At 37.2% G+C, this 16,551-nt stretch overlaps 2 protein-coding genes across 2 annotated transcripts in view; one reads left to right on the top strand and one right to left on the bottom strand.

Moving 5' to 3' along the window:
- Positions 1 to 298: 298 nt before the first annotated feature.
- phyh (phytanoyl-CoA 2-hydroxylase) lies at positions 299 to 7,302 on the bottom strand. The gene is made up of 9 exons (XM_028450808.1): positions 7,132 to 7,302; positions 5,821 to 5,876; positions 5,359 to 5,469; positions 4,882 to 5,050; positions 4,042 to 4,123; positions 3,771 to 3,952; positions 3,536 to 3,685; positions 2,109 to 2,240; positions 299 to 949 (listed from the first exon to the last, which is right to left on the bottom strand). The coding sequence occupies exons 1-9, from the start codon at positions 7,195 to 7,197 to the stop codon at positions 896 to 898; spliced, it is 1,002 nt and encodes a 333-aa protein (XP_028306609.1). The 5' UTR covers positions 7,198 to 7,302; the 3' UTR covers positions 299 to 895.
- Positions 7,303 to 12,856: 5,554 nt separating this feature from the next.
- Positions 12,857 to 16,551, top strand: part of cdk17 (cyclin dependent kinase 17) — a 63,125-nt gene continuing 59,430 nt past the window's right edge. Inside the window, exon 1 of the mRNA XM_028450806.1 lies at positions 12,857 to 13,195. The gene's annotated coding sequence lies outside the window, so the exon portion shown is untranslated. The remainder of the gene's footprint in view (positions 13,196 to 16,551) is intronic.

Raw genomic sequence — 16,551 nt, 5'->3', positions numbered from 1 at the left:
TATCTTGAGCCAGTGCAATGTTGATTGTGTTGGTCAAGGTTTCGCAGTAGCATGATCACCATTCCCACCTTTAAAGTGATGCGATGAGGAGGCGTTCCGGATTGGCAGAGCGTTGCTCATTGCACAGCAGTTAAAAATCCTAACTTTTAAAAGATGTGTATCTGCTGTGTAGAGAAATATGTCCTATGACAAGATCTAACGACACTTAATCATGAAACACAGCATCATTTAATCAATGTTATTCCTCACACAAAACAGGCTTCATGTGCTAGGAAAAAACAAAAGGTCTGACCACAGGGAAGTCATTTTTGAGTTTATTAATACAATTATCTACACATTACATTATTCAAAGTGGAAACTCTGTTACAAAAATAACTGTTAAATCATTAGAGCTGATATGAAGGCCTCAATTAGATATTACGTCAATATTGAGCTGTATTAGCTCAATATATAATATTTGGGTAAGGTTATTTTTTCCACATATCACCACATTTCGTCTCCTTTTTGCACCAAGACATAACTCTAATTTATTTATCTTAATCTGCTTGTCATCATCATTCATTAAAAACTTCATTGTTCATTCTATTTGTGTAGATATAAGCTCTTTTTCACATTCCAGGTAACATTATTGTTACTTTTCTAAACAAATCTAACAGCACTTTGCTTTAGAAGCCTGTAGCACAATGTTTTCTAAACACTGACACTTCACGAGATGAACATCTCTTTATTTCAGTGTTATGTTTTAATTACTTTAAGTTCATAACTGTGATTAATCTTTAAAGAGAATGAGTAGTGTGCTGTATGTGTAGATCAATCATTGAGCTGAGCATTAACTTGATGACACATAAAAGAGGCACAGCAGCGGGTCGTGTTCTTCTTCAGCTCTGCAGCATCTTCACATTGACACTCTCTCACCTTGCACCAGACGACCACGGAAAGCCCAGGAATCCTGTGTGAGCGATAAGTGTTGAAGTTACATTTTATATTCTTAGCGTCTGGCAAATTCAAATGGCTAATTGAGGATGTTTTAAGACAATCAACGATGAATCTCACAGTGCAATTTTAGTTCCACTTCTGTTAAAGTGATCTATATTTCTCTTGAGATGCTTTGGGGTGATATTAGCAGCTTCAGATAAAAATAAAATTTAGATGATCTACTCAAAACAAATGTACATGCATTGGAAGTAGTGTTGTTGATTGATCCTAGTCTAATTCTTGACATTTTACTCCAAGTACTTAAATTTGGTGTGTTTTGTTGTAAAAATGTAAAAGTGACTGCCCTCTATTGGTTAAAACCCGACTATTACATTTGAATGTTGCTATTAGCTGCAGGGATGTCCAGAAGCGTAGGCGGCGTGGGTGGAAACGCCTACTACACTCGTTCTGGCTGCCTTCTACTCTTAAACATGTTAAAAAATGATTGTCTACCCCTTTAGCACCGAAAGAATATCTGTAATATTACGTGAATATCTGTAAAAGTCAAGTTTTTCTATTAGCTCTGTCTGCTAGCATAGCATCTCTTCACTGAGCAGAATAGCTGCACCCCAACCAAACACTGGGTTACCAGCGCCCTCTGCTGGTCAAAACAAATATCTGGCGGCTGCAACTGAAGGAAAACAATCACTCTCTCAAAACATTCACCCAATAATATATCTATTTAAATCTTAATAATTGAACTTACTCGCCCCGAGATTTAGCCCTCTACTTTTTTTTTAAGCCTACTACTTTTTTTTTCTGGACATCTCAGTAGCTGAGGAAGGTAGTTTGTGATGTTTTGGTGGCTTCTTACATCACGAACCACAACTATTGGCTCCGCCCCTCCTATACAAGCTAGCACCTGTGGACTCTGCAATGTGTGACGAGTAGGTTGGACAGAGAATTGTGAATAGAACCGTATAATAATGAGTATTGAGTAGGTAGTTAGCATAGCATAGGTTGGTCTTAGTTTTTATAGTATAGACTGCTTCAGGAGCCACGCCCATAATCAGGCATTCTTTTACATTTCTAGCCACAATGCACAAACCTCAGGGTTTACTTACACTTTATGCCTGTCTACATATAAACACCATCAATAGGAAACGGATGAGACTTGAATGAAAACATCTGACCTGGAAACTGATGTCGCCAGCATCAAATCTCCTTTCTGCGATCTCCTTCACCTCATTAGCGATGTTTTCCTGAGTGGTTCCCTTCACGTCAATGTAGTAACAATCCCCACTGGCGTAGTGGCAGGAGATGGCCTGATAAATGATGAGAACACACGATCACACGCTACAGCAGATGTGAAACTCTTGTCTTTTTGCTTCTGGGACAGAATTGACAAGAAAACCAGGGCTCAGTTTTTCCAAAAGTAATCAACTCAGATTCTGGATAACGGATTGGATCAAATCTTGAAAATATATTTGGATCATGAAGCATAGCCTACAAAATATCTACTTAATTCATTAGGTTTAATTTGATTTGTTCAATCATAAAGTGATTAGGAAAGCTATAACATTAAAGACCTACAGCAAAGTACAAATCTTTTAAACAGCTGTTAATATTGACCACAAATAATATATTCAATTCCGTCACTAATTGATGTATATTCATCACAATCCCAATTATTGTTTTTAGATTATGTTTAATGATGCATGGAATGATAAAATAGGATAATAAAGCAATGGCAATGGCATCACTGGTTTTTGAAATCCAAATCAGAAACAGTGTCTAACTACTGTGTTCCTTGTTGCACGTCCTGTTTGCTGGTTCTGGCAGAATGCAGGAGGTTGGTCAGGGTCTCTAAAGGCTTAAAGCGCTCTTCATCAAACAAAAATGAGCAATGGTTATCCAGATTTGGTTATCCTGAAAAGTTTATATCTGGATCAGATAAATCTAATCCGATGTTGCTTTGAAAAACCGGCTCAAACGTAAGATGGATGACATGATTAGGAGTGTGACGATATCTCAATATGGCGTTATATATATGCTCACGCTAAGTATCGATTTTTTTTTATTTATTTATTTTTTTGAATTTCATTATTATTTTTAAAACCTTTTCTGCTTTTTCACTAAAATGTGCAGGAAGGTCTTCACAGAAATGTTGTCACTGTCTGTTTAAGGAACCAATATATTGTTTACTGGAATATTGCACTATAATGGTGTCACTGGTAAGAAAGACCCTATTTTTTGTTTACAGAAAGCACTATTGGAGATAGTTATTTGTTTACATTGGTATGATGACACTTATTTACAGAAATGTCGCACTAATTATTGTCTTTCACAGATATAAAATAAAAATTATATTTTTTCACTTAATCTTTTTTTTTCTTATGTCATAGATTATCGTAGATTAATTTCTGACCAATATATCGATAATAGCAGTATCGTCATATCGTGAGATAATCTATATAGATATTGTGGGCTAACCAGAGGTTCCCACCCCTATACATGATCATGGATAGCAAATAAAAAGGATTACCAAATCCGGATAAATTTGATCCGGATTAAACTTTTTGAAAAACTGGGCCCAGGTGACTTGTGGGTAATGCAGTACCTTACGGAAGCCCTCTGTCTGGTTCATGCCTGAGCCGTGAATGAGCAGTGGATGGAAGAATACTGTGTCTCCCTTTTCCATCTCCAAGTGAACCCGTGGGTGATTAGGGTCGTAGTCTCGCACTCCATGGTACATTTTGTTCACGCCCCCCTGGGAAATTACATAATTACTACATTATTTGGTCACTTGAGTGGATGAATGAATGAGCAGTGAGCATAGCGGGACATGTTTATACCTCCCACTCAGGATAGTCGTGCACCAGCAGCGTCCCATGGTGAGTTCCGGGCAGAACGACCAGGCAGCCGTTCTGCCGAGTCACTTTCTCCATCGCTGTCCAGGAGCAGACGATGCGGTCGACTGGACGAAATGGGAAGTAATGCAGGTCCTGATGCATTGGGTGACGAGAAGTCTTCTTACCTGAAATCAAAAATGTAAAAATCCTCACACTGTCTTTTTTTTGTTGCAAAAGTCAACAGCGGTGGGTTAGCTGGACACTGTTAGTGTACCTGCATCTGGAGGTTTGTTAATCAGCATGGTGTGCATTGCCATGATGTTGGGTCCAGTGAAACACTCCACATACTTCAGTATCTGATGCAAAAGTTACAATATGGTGTTAAACAATAGTCAGTAAAAAAAAAAGGGTAAAACAAGTACATTTGTTGTTGCCTGAGTTATAAAATAAAGACTTTCACACAAAGATACAGTTTTGTTTTTTCTAAATAAAGTGTGTCGGCAATAAAACTAAAGTCTGGCATATTTTGAAAATATAAGAAAGGAAATGACATCATACATTTTTTCCAACAAATATGTATGCACCAGGAACAATTCAGCATGAGAGAAAATGAGAAAAAGCACAGAAAGCTGTAGAAATACACAGCTGATTCATATACTGGCTTTCTTTGGCTATATATTTGATATTCAATTCAAATAACTTTATTTGTCACCAGGGAACAATATTTTTTTTCTTAATTATTTATTCATTTTTGAAATTACGACTTTTTTTTAATTTTAATGTATTTATTGATTGAATTTGAATTTTAAAATGTATTAAAACTATTTATGTTATAAAAATACATGAGTTAGGCCTAAAATCTGAAAAGTTGCATTAGGCATTTTTGTTGTTTGATGATTTCATTTTCTGCACCAGTCCAAATCTCAATATATTTTAAAACAAAGCAAATATCAAGAATTCACAAAAATCATGTTGCTCTTATTTGTTCATATTTGATCATTTAAATGATTATCTGTGGTAGCTAATACCAAATCTGGCATTATTATTACTATTAATATGCTGACATAGCACATTGGATCATTTCATTTGTGATTTTCACTACATTACTACACACCTGTGGTAAGGTGCAATATCGAAACAATTCCGGATCCTCCTGGAAGTCCTGGATCTTAGATACAGCCTTCTGATCCGGAACAAATTCAGACTTTGCGATGGCCACGTCCCTCATCACCACCAGACCAGGCACACTCACCTCCTTCAGACAGATACGCTCAAATGCTTTCCTGAAAATACAAATTGTGTACAAAGGTCACAAACTCACTGATATTGTGAAATCTAGTTGTTTGATAATGACTTTGGACCCAGACTGTGTATCAGCTTCCACAGTCTGGGTCATAACATCTAAAAGAGAAGCTACAGCAGCTCAAACTGCAAGAAGTTAATGCTAGCGTCCATCATAAAATGTCAGAATACACTGTTCACTTATACATTGGACAATAGGAGGTGAACGTGCACATTAATTACTCATCATAATGTAATGGCTGATCTATGTTCATTAACGCCGTTATTTACACAGTTAAAGTTCTGTTACCTGAACTTGTTGACGTCGTCCTCAGTTACGAGGTTTTTGATCAAAAGGAAACCATTTTCCTCATAAAACTGTCGCTGCTCTGGGGTCAACAAAGAGTTATCCAAACTGTACCTGCCCAATGAGAAGATATCACAGTTAAATAATTTTCAAAACCAATTACAAAACCATTTTTTACACTAAATTTAGGCCAAATAAAAATGTAGGGAACATTTGTTTTTCAGGGAATTCCAATTACAGACAAAAAAAACAAAACAAAAAAGCATTACCCACAACAAGAAACAGCAATTTTAGAAGCTTTTTTTCACAAAGCCAATTTAAAAAAAATTATTTCTCTTGTATTTTTACAGTAAAGAGAATAAATTATTTGTCATTACTAAGCCAAAATATATGGACTATTAAAAAAAACAAAAAACATAATGATAGAATAATAAATGATAATAATAAAACACTGTTTGTTTGTACCTGAACCTGTGTGGATAGCTGTGGGTTACAGTTTGGGTGGAAGTGGGTGCTGCTCTCTGAGGGAAACAAGTTAAGGGAAATATATGGAGGGAAAAAAATGATCAAACAGATTATTTGCTATTTCTAGACAACGGATGGAAATTATTAACCTGGTCTGGTCTAATATGACACTGTGTTGCATTTTATGTAATTTCTCCTCTGTTGAGATACTTCATGTTAACCTAAACTGAAGAGTAAAAAATAACAGTAAAAGTTAGCTGTTTACTTATGTTCAAAACAGGTTTATTTCACTGTCTAATAGGGGTGTTGAAAAAAAAAAATCGATTCAGCAATGGATTGGATTAACTAAAAATGCATCCATATAGATTTTATATATATATATAATTATTATTATCATTATCATTTATTTTTTTTAACCTTTATTTATCCAGGGAAGTCTTTTCCACTGCAGCAGATATTGTAACTACACAAAGTTGTGTACTGAAACCTGGGCATGTTGACCAGCTTGTGTTTTTTCAATAAAATCTAAAAAGAAAGTATTAACTTTCTGCATTTATTTGTTGTTCTAGGCATATACCTCAGTTAAGTTGCACTAAAGCCATGTTGCACTAAAGTCAAAGTTGGTTTAAAAACCACAGGCAGATTGTATGTTTTTTTTTTTTTTTTAAGTCGTTGGCACATGGCATGTTAAAGCCAATGTTTTGAGTGTAAAATATGCCAATAAAATATATTTCATACATAATGTTTCTCATGAAGGTGTACACATTTACAGATTAGTTGTTTCTTCAGTCATATATATATATATATTTAAAAAAATCGCAATAATCACGTTGTACTTTAATATTGGGATATATTGTATCGTATCGTGACCTATGTATCGGGATAAGATTTAACAAAAGTTTAGTGATCTTTGCATTCACTGATGACCTACTTTTATTGTTGACCTTTGCCTTGAATACTGTGACGTCAAGCCTGTCCAACAAACACTGGATACATATTGAAACAAGCTTAAACGAACAGAATAAAGTGTAATCCATACGACACAAAGAGCTAATGCTTGACAAACAGAGAGAGGAGAGAACTTTAGCAGAGCTATAGCTGCCTCTGACGCAACAACTGAACCAGTTCTGTCGAAAACCTGCCCCACTTTTGACAAAGAGTATATTGTATAATTTAAATTCAGGAAAACTGTTCAAACGGTTACGAGCTGTCACATATTTCCGTGTTTACTCCATGAAGCCCCCCTCCGAGACCACCATGGCTCTCCGCCTCAGCAGTGTCCCCCTGTGCTAAAGCTCCATGAAAGGATACCAGCACCGCTGCATGTCGGTCCAGGTGACCGCTCAGCAGGCGAAGTCTCTCCGCTGCCTGTGACATCGCTGACCGCTGGACTCGCACCGCGGAGCGGTTAAAAACAACGGAGCAGCTCCACCGGGCTCAGACGGACGGGGGTCGGGGTGATGACGACAGACGCACAAACGTAGCCTACACGATGACACATTACGTCAAAGTAGTTACGTTATAATAAAACAACGATACCGTTCAGCCTTCTTTAAACCCCAAAGCTGTAAAAACTATTAACTTACATTTATTTAACTTTGTGTTCTGAAGTATATATCTATTGATTGCTGTATTTTGTACCACTGGTATTTCTTTTATATATATATATATATATATATATATTTATCCTTGTGTAAAATGTTGACATTTATTGTTTGTTAGCGAAATTCAATAAAAAAAAAGTGCCATTAAAAAGAATAAACAAACAAAACAACTATAGGTCTAAAAAATAAACTTCATCTTTTTGGATTAATATAGGGTTTTCACCAACGTCATGTTCTGGGCAGTAACCCAAATGCGCGGCCATGTTGGAGGCACTCGGAGGTAAACACTGCGATGAATAAATGTCCCAAACCACAGAAAAGCTCCTCAAAATGTGTTATAGATGCAAAGTCAGGGGTCCCCAACACGGCGTCCGCGAGTACCAGGTGGCCCGCATGGACCATGTGAGTGGCCCTCAGGAGCTCTTGTGACCAATGAGCTCCTGAGCTCCTTATGAGAGAACTTGTAGGGACACAACAGGGCATATCACCTCTGAGGAAGACTGGTAGTTGACAGTCAAAACATGTCAGGAGATAAAATGTGCATGTTCTCCCTGCACTTTTACTAAAAAAATAAAAACATTCATTTTATTTCTCATTAATGTACACTCAGCACCCCATCTTGACAGAAAAAAAACAGAAATGTAGAAATTTTTGCAAATTTATTAAAGAAAAACTGAAATATCACATGGTCATAAGTATTGCTCAGTATTGAATAGAAGCACCCTTTTGAGCTAGTATAGCCATGAGTCTTCTTGGGAATGATGCAACAAGTTTTTCACGCCGGGATTTGGGGATCCTCTCCAGTTCTGTCAGGTTGTATGGTGAACGTTGGTGGACAGCCATTTTCAGGTCTCTCCAGAGACGCTCAGTTGGGTTTAGGGCTCTGGCTGGGCCTGTCAAGAATGGTCAGAGAGTTGTTCCGAAGCCACTCCTTTGTTATTTTAGCTGTGTGCTAGGGTCATTGTCTTGTTGGAAGGTGAACCTTCGGCCCAGTCTGAGGTCCTGAGCACTCTGCAAGAGGTTGTCTTCCAGGATATCTCTGTACTTGTCTGCATTCATCTTTCCTTCAATTGCAACCAGTCGTCCTATCCCTGCAGCTGAAAAACACCCCCATAGCATGACACTGCCACCACCATGTTTCACTGTTGGTATTGTATTATGCAGGTGATGAGCAGTACCTGGTTTTCTCCACACATATCGCTTAGAATTAGAGTTTAATCTTGGACTCATCAGACCAGAGAATCTTATTTCTCATAGTCTAGGAGTCCTTCATGTGTTTTTTGGCAAACTCTATGTGGGCTTTCATATGTCTTGCACTGAGGAGAGGCTTCCGCCGGGCTACTCTGCCATAAAGCCCTGACTGGTGGAGGGCTGCAGTAATAGTTGACTTTGTGGAACTTTCTTCCATCTCCCTACTGCAATTCTGGAGCTCAGCCACAGTGATCTTTGGGTTCTTCTTTACCTCTCTCACCAAAGCTCTTCTCCCAGGATTGCTCAGTTTGGCTGCACGGCCAGGACTAGGAAGAGTTCCAGTCGTCCTAAACTTTTTCCATTTAAGGATTATAGAGGCCACTGTGCTCTTAGGAACCTTGAGTGCTGCAGAAATTCTTTTGTAACCTTGACCAGATCTGTGCCTTGCCACAATTCTGTCTCTGAGCTCCTTGGGCAGTTCCTTCGACCTCATGATTCTCATTTGCTCTGGCATGCACTGTAAGCTGTAAGGTCTTATATCGACAGGTGTGTGCCTTTTCTAATCAAGTCTAATCAGTTTAATTAAACACAGCTGCACTCCAATGAAGGAACAGAACCATCTCAAGGAGGATCAGAAGAAATGGACAGCATGTGAGTTAAATATGAGTGTCACAGCAAAGCGTCTTTCATGTGCGCAATAACTTACAGCCTGATGACTGTAACAAATCAATGACCGTTCCAAATGTATTCAGTTTTTTCTATATATATATCTATATATTTATTCTCATACATTGTATAATTAGTTCTGATGTAATGCAGTTTAATTTTCTTCTCCACTTTATCTTCTAGACATATCCAAGTCCAGGTGTGAGGTACCTGTGCAGCCAGTGCGAGACAGTTTCCCTGCGACTCTTCATGGAGGAGCCAGAACAAGCTTCCACAGCGACTGGTACAAATATCAATGCCTGGTTAGGGTATTCCCAATCAAAGGATGCTGCTTACTGCTTCAGCTGGGTCACTGGGAGTCTCATGACTCAAAAAATAAGGGTTTTTTTCTGTCTGTGTTAGATTTGCTGGGTAACCACGATCCCATCATTCAAAAAAGGCTTAAACAACAAGCTAAAAATGCAAAATACACAAATGAAACAATCCAGAATGAAATACTTGAATGCTTGGCTGCAATTGAGAAAGAAGAAATTCTCCATGAGGTTAAATCAAGCAAGCAAATTTCAGTCATTTTTAATGAAACTCGAGATGCACAGAAAAAAGAGCAAACGTCTTTTGTTGTGAGGTATTTTTATAACGGTGTGGTTCATGAGATATTTCTGGAGTTTGAAGAGGCTGAACACCTGGGTGCGGTCGCCTTAAGTGACAAGATTATATGCTTCTTGGAGAAGCACGGGCTGGAGTACAAGGAAAACCTTGTAGGCAGGTGTATGATGGCGCTGCAGTGATGCACGGGGCACAGGCATGTGGCCAAGCCAAAATAAAAAAAGTTGCCAAACATGCCTTCTATCTTCACTGTGGTGCACAGTGCTTAAACTTAGTCATAGTAGATACTGTAAAAACCGTGGCAGATGCAGGCAACTTCTTCTTGTTATTAGAACGACTGTATGTGCTCATGTCAGAGTCTTATGTACGTAACAAATGGATGGAAGTGCAGGTTGAGATGTTTGATGGTGCATCAAGGGAGCGCCAACTGCTCAACGATGCACATTTGAGCTGGAGAGACAGAATTTCTCACAATATTACGGACGTGCTGCCTGCAATAGTACAGGTTTTTGAAGAGATTGCAGTTGAGAACCATCCAGAAAGAACTGTTGAAGCAAGAGGAATACTGGCCCAGATTGATGTCAAGTTTGCTGGTTCTCTTGTTTTGTTCCAAAAGGTCCTGAGTGACTCCAAATGTTTATCAGACATGCTCCAGTCTAAAACACTGGACTATGCTAAGGCTGTTGAACTTAATGAAGCACTTAAAAACTCACTGGTTCAGTACCATAGTCCAGCCTCTTTTGAGGAAATGCGGAGTGAAGCACTTGATTTATGTCAAAAAAGCAACATTGATACTGAAATGCTTCAGGATACTTCTGTCACCCACACCAGCCTGGGACAGAATGGTGTAGGTGGAGACAGCAAACACACTTTTAGTGTGTCTGTGTACTACCCAGTTCTGGACTGCATGATTGGAGAAATAGGAAGAAGATTTTCCAACACAAATTGTGACATAATCCAGGCACTAAATCCATCAAGTCCAACGTTTTTGAAAGAAGCTTGTGATTCAAATTGCGAGGATCTCAAGCATGAGTTGCATCACATGAGCACAGTACTAGAGCGGAAAAGTGGGGAAAAGGACAGTCCCACCACTCTAAGGGAGCTCACTCAGTTTTTAGAGCCATACCATGAAGTTTTTTTTACGAGTTGTTCAGGTTGTGCAAAATAGCAGTTGTTTAACCTGTGAGCAGTGCATCCAGTGATCAAAGTGTTTCATCTCTCAGCCTCATAAGGACTTATTTGTGGTCTAATATGACAGAGCAGAGACTATCGAGTTTGGCTACACTCAACATTGAATCAAAACAAACAAAAGCTTTAGATCTGGATCAATTTGTGAAGCATTTTACAGAGCAACATGGAAACAGGTGTATTCAGCTGGTATGACAGCTTCCTGTTATGCGCATCGGTGATTTGTTACGAAGCTGTTAAAATGATGACCTGATGTGTCTACATTTTGAACAAAGTGATGTATAAAATTCTGCAAACACATACTTGACTGTTAACTTTTATTGTTCTCAACTATTTCTCAATAAACTGTAATTAAATTCAGTACACTATATACATCTGTTATATGTTGCCAACCCATTTAAATTTGCCTAGTGTGTGTTGACTGTATTAAAACATCCTCAGTTATTCTTCTTTTTTGTGTATATTATCCATCTATAACATGCAGTCACACTCCTAATCATGAAGTAGCAAAAGGATACTTGCTTATCCAGCACAGATTCATACATTTCTGTTTGTCAGTAGGAGGGAAAAAATAAAATAAAAAATCACCATATGATGTATGTCAAAGTTATGAAATATTGCAATTATTGATGGGAAATGAGAGAATGTACACAGCAGCATCACCATGGAAATACCACTTTTTAGTACTTTTTCATTAATAATAAATAATAATAATAAAAAAATGCAATATGCTTTCAAGCATGGGTGTGCGCGTGCATGTGTGAGTGATTCTTGAGCATGAACCTAGATAAACTTTGCTGAAGTTCAGGATGGTTTTAGTTGCAGTTTTAACTATTACACAGTGGATGGCGCTACAAAACAAGTTACGTTTAAATTAAAGAACAAGTCTGTAGCGAGTTTTGGGATGTGCATTAGCCTATAATATGACAAAAATATTTACAATTCTAATTGTCCCAGTATTATCATAAATTTCTTAATTATTGACTCACTGGGTACTCACTGAAGGCATTGGCCTATAGTTTCCTGTATATACCATAGGCATAGTTATAATGGTTAATAACTGGATGAACCCATTAGCTGTGGTCATTTTGTTTTAAATTCCTTTTGTTTTTCCAATGTAATGTTGCCTAAACAATATAATTTTATAATTGATACATTTTGTTTTTAATGTTAAATAATAAATATGTCTAATTAGAATTATTTATGGAAGCCCATTTTCGCCAGTTAAAAAAATAAATAGGTAATGTAAAATAATTAAAAAAAAAATATATATAATAATAATGTAGTGAAAAATATAGATTATCATCACAGTATATGTACTCACTGAAGGCATTGGCCTATAGTTGCCTGTATATACCATAGGCATAGTTATAATGGTTAATAACTGGATGAACCCATTAGCTGCGGTCATTTTGTTTTAAATTCCTTTTGTTTTTCCAATGTAATGTTGCCTAAACAATATAATTTTATAATTGATACATTTTGTTTTTAATGTTAAATAATAAATATGTCTAATTAGATTTATTTATGGAAGCCCATTTTCGCCAGTTAAAAAAATAAATAGGTAATGTAAAATAATTAAAAAATATATATAATAATAATGTAGTGAAAAATATAGATTATCATCACAGTATATGTATAAATATATGATGGATTGGTAAAAGCAATAGTTGTATGTAGACTACGTGTGGATCCGAATATTTTGGACCGCGTCCCCTCTCATTATGGGCTTTTATTTTTGAAAATGTGAACGGAATGTAGATTAGCTGAGGAGTGCCTGTGTTTATTGTGAAGGGTCACAGGAAGTCCCGCCTGATGTGATTAATAGTAAAGTGGTGTGTTTTCACCCTCCCGTCGACATCAGTCCTCCTCCAGCGTCTTCAAACTGCTTTCAGCGCACAGCTCGACTCTTTCCTGAGCTTCGGTGTCCAACGGTCCGCCGTCACTGTGTAACCTGTCGTTCACTGGGGATATTTATCTGTTTGGCTCCTGGAGTGTGGAAACACCCACGGAGCCGTGTTTTCACGCTGCTTCTGTGGAGCTGATAAAGCGGAGGAGGGCATCCGGGCCTGGCTGCTCCGGACGGTCGGCTTTAAAACGACGGAATTCGCCATTTTCAGGTAAATTTTGGTAAACCGTCACAAAGTGTGATTTTTCTGTGTGTCCGATAATGGGCTCTGTCTTGTTGCTCGTCGTCCGTCGGTGAAAGACGAGATTCTAGCGTAGGTGTTAATAAATGTCAATACAGGGAAAATGCATGGCGCTGAACGTACTGTACCCATCCTTCAGCCTATGATCTGAAACTGTTCACCTTTGGGACACAATAACCTAAGCTGCGACTCACAATAACAATATATATTCAATGATTTGTCTTTTGGTTAAAAAACAAACAAAACAATGCAGGTTTAATTCACGATGAAGAAAGGAAGGTAAATTGCGGATGAGCAACACGTTTATAAACTCAAACGTTTTGCACATGACGGGGTAATGGGGAATATTCTCGCTTTTTTTTTTTTTTTTTTTTAAAGAAATACAATTGGTTTTTATAATAATAATAATAATAATAATAATAATAATAATAATAATAATAATAAAAGAAGCTACACAGCCGTTTTGATTTAAAGGCTGAATGCTTTTAATAAAGAAATAAACTAAGAAGTTTCTCGTTCCATATTCATTCGTTTTACATTATTAATAAATAACACTTTTGATTAAAAATAAATAAATAAATAAATAAATAAAGTACCAAATTATTGCCTCATACTGTTGCAAGTGCTGGTAGACATACACTGAGTTCATTATAAAAGGAGGAAAATAATAATATATAAATGCTGTGTGTGTGTGTGTGTGTGTGTGTGTGTGTGTGTGTGTGTGTGTGTGTGTGTTATATTAAGGCTGGGTGGTATGGACTAAAATTCATTACTTGATAGTTTTTCCTCAAAATGCTGATATACTATATGGCATAATGTACGATATGGATTATGAATATATTATCAAACAGCTGCACAATTTGTGCCACTGTTGGCTTTTTCTCCTATAAGGGACAGCATGTGTGAGTGAGTTCTGTAGTGTTGCTTGTTGCAGTGAAGGTCTGTGTTATAGACCATAAGGTGAACCATGAAAAAAATGGCTGGAAAATTATTTTTGTTCCCATGTCTGGGCACTACTTTTTAAATGCATTTTTGTTTAGAATTTACCCTAATGGAATTTGGGTTAAAAGTTCTCTGCAAAATATCCTGCAGTTTTATGTTGCAAGCCATAAATCTATATCAATATAGATTAAAAAAAAAAAAAAATTCGATGGTGCTTGATTCACTTGTCTTATTAATAAACATTCACTTTGGCAACACACAATCTTCCACAAATGGACATTTTTATGCATGATAACATAATGTATGTACATATTAACATAACATAATAGCTGTATGGTATTTTTGTTCAATGGATGATTTTTTTTAGAGGATGTTTTATGTTTTTTTTAATGCATCCAATCACCCCCATCACTGTCAGAAACACTATCCCATGTCGCTAAATCTGTGTCCCATGAAGCACAATGTGCTAGTCTACTTAGTAGTGACACTACTGGTAATGAACCTGTTAGATGGCCAACAGTTTGACAGAGACTTATATTAACAAAACATGCTAATGTGGGTTTCTCTAAAGCACCTATAATCCAAGCAGTCAGATTATACAGTTCAAGTGGCACAACACATTTTGCTGCAGTCACTTTTAAATCATCAGATGTGGGGGCCAAGGGCATATCATTGCTGGGGAGTCACATAGGAGCCTTTTTAACATCAGTGCTGCACAATAAAGTGTCCTTGTGTCCTCATTAGTTTAGCAAGCAGATTTTGTACTATGTCTGTTTTCAGTGTCACTTTCTGCTTGGCTTACTTCTGTCGTTGACTCTGTAGATTCTGCACTTGATGGCTGAGGTATTCTGTGTATGAGCTTATCTGCAGCAAGTAGGGCTGAACGATTAATTGCATTTGTGATATTATTGCGATATCATATAACACAATTTTCTCATTGCAAAGGCTGCAATTATTAATTTTTTTTCTTGTCCTGTCTTGTACTGTCCTGTTAAGTTCCTAGAGTGTTTAAGAAGTGCAGTCCACATGTTTACTTGTTTGACGAAACATGAAGTTTGTTACTAGATATGTTGAAGAGGTAAAGCCACAGATTTGTTTGCTTTAAAGTTTAAATAGATCTGAAATTGTTTATCATGAAACACATTGATTTATTGCTTGTGTTCATTGAAAAATACATAACAATCACAATATTGAGGAAAAAAAATCGTTGTTCAGCCCGAGCAGCAAGTGTCTCAACTAAAACCAGCTCACATATATTGTGCTTGATCGAGGAGCGAAACACTAGCTGTGGGAAAACAAGGGTCAGCCTCCTCTTCAATCTATCCATCCTGCAAAATACAGGATCAATACAATGATATTTGGTTAGAGTATTAATACATATATATTCACCAGTAGAAAACTACTTACCATCGCAGACTTTTTGAGGAAAATAGTTACCACCTTGGCATCTTGAGATAAGCAGTTATTATAGTCATAACAAAGAGTCAAAAACAATAGTAGCTTGGTGATTGGTTCAAAATGTATCCAGTTTGATTTATCTGTCATTTAGAATTGCTGCAGTTTTTTTTTCTCCAAAGCTGACAAGGTCAATGTTAGTATTTCAGTTACATTACCTGTAGTTTGTAGCATCAATGTCCTCGTGCTCTTTCACTATATTGATGAACTTCTTCTTAGCTGATTCATCTTCAGCACCTCTTGGTTCACAATATTTTGTTGCCGGATGATCTGCTCACAAATGATCTTGTAGCTGACATCGAAGGCAGACGGATGGACGGACACGCACGCACACACACACACACACACACACACACACACACACACACACACACACTTAAATAACGCAGAAAGTTGTGCAACAAAAACATTGTATCCCGACCATATCAAGATATGTGCAGTCTGAGGAATTTATTCCATTGACCACATAATATGTCTCACATGTCTTCTTCTGTGGTCCCAGTAACTGTTGCTGGTTACTGTGGGCTTGGTCAAGAACCTGGTATACTGACGGTAGCAGGACTTGTGGTATTGAACTTCCATGGCCACGCCATGGTCTTTATCTTTAATATGCAAGAGAACCCCAGTGTCTTCCTTCATCTTGACAACTTTCAGCAACAGACCTTAAATGAATGAAGATAAATACATGGTGTCTGTCTGTATTTTTATGTACAGTGGTGTGAAAGTGTGTTTTCCCCCTTCCTGTTTTCTTACTTTTTGGCATGTTTTCCACACTTATATGTTTTAGATCATCAAACAAATTTAAACATTAGTCAAAGATAACACAAGTAAACACAAAATGCAGTTTTTAAATGAAGGGTTTTATTAATGAGGAAGAAAAAAATCTACATAGCCCTGTGTAAAAAATGTTTGCCCCCTAAACCTAATAA

This window comes from Gouania willdenowi, chromosome 6 (assembly GCF_900634775.1).
Source record: "Gouania willdenowi chromosome 6, fGouWil2.1, whole genome shotgun sequence".
NCBI lineage: Eukaryota > Metazoa > Chordata > Actinopteri > Blenniiformes > Gobiesocidae > Gouania > Gouania willdenowi.
Note: the sequence above shows the minus strand (reverse complement) of the source record. Positions and strands in the feature narration are given on the sequence as shown.

Bases quoted from the DNA above. Each gene is read 5' to 3' on its own strand.
- phyh (XM_028450808.1), bottom strand. From the start codon at position 7,197: ATGTCACAGGCAGCGGAGAGACTTCGCCTGCTGAGCGGTCACCTGGAC. The intron at 5,470-5,820 runs GTACAAACAAAC...CTCATTGGGCAG, and splicing joins AGCTATCCACACAGGTTCAG to GTACAGTTTGGATAACTCTT. The intron at 950-2,108 runs GTCAGATGTTTT...TCGCTCACACAG, and splicing joins CTGGCGACATCAGTTTCCAG to GATTCCTGGGCTTTCCGTGG.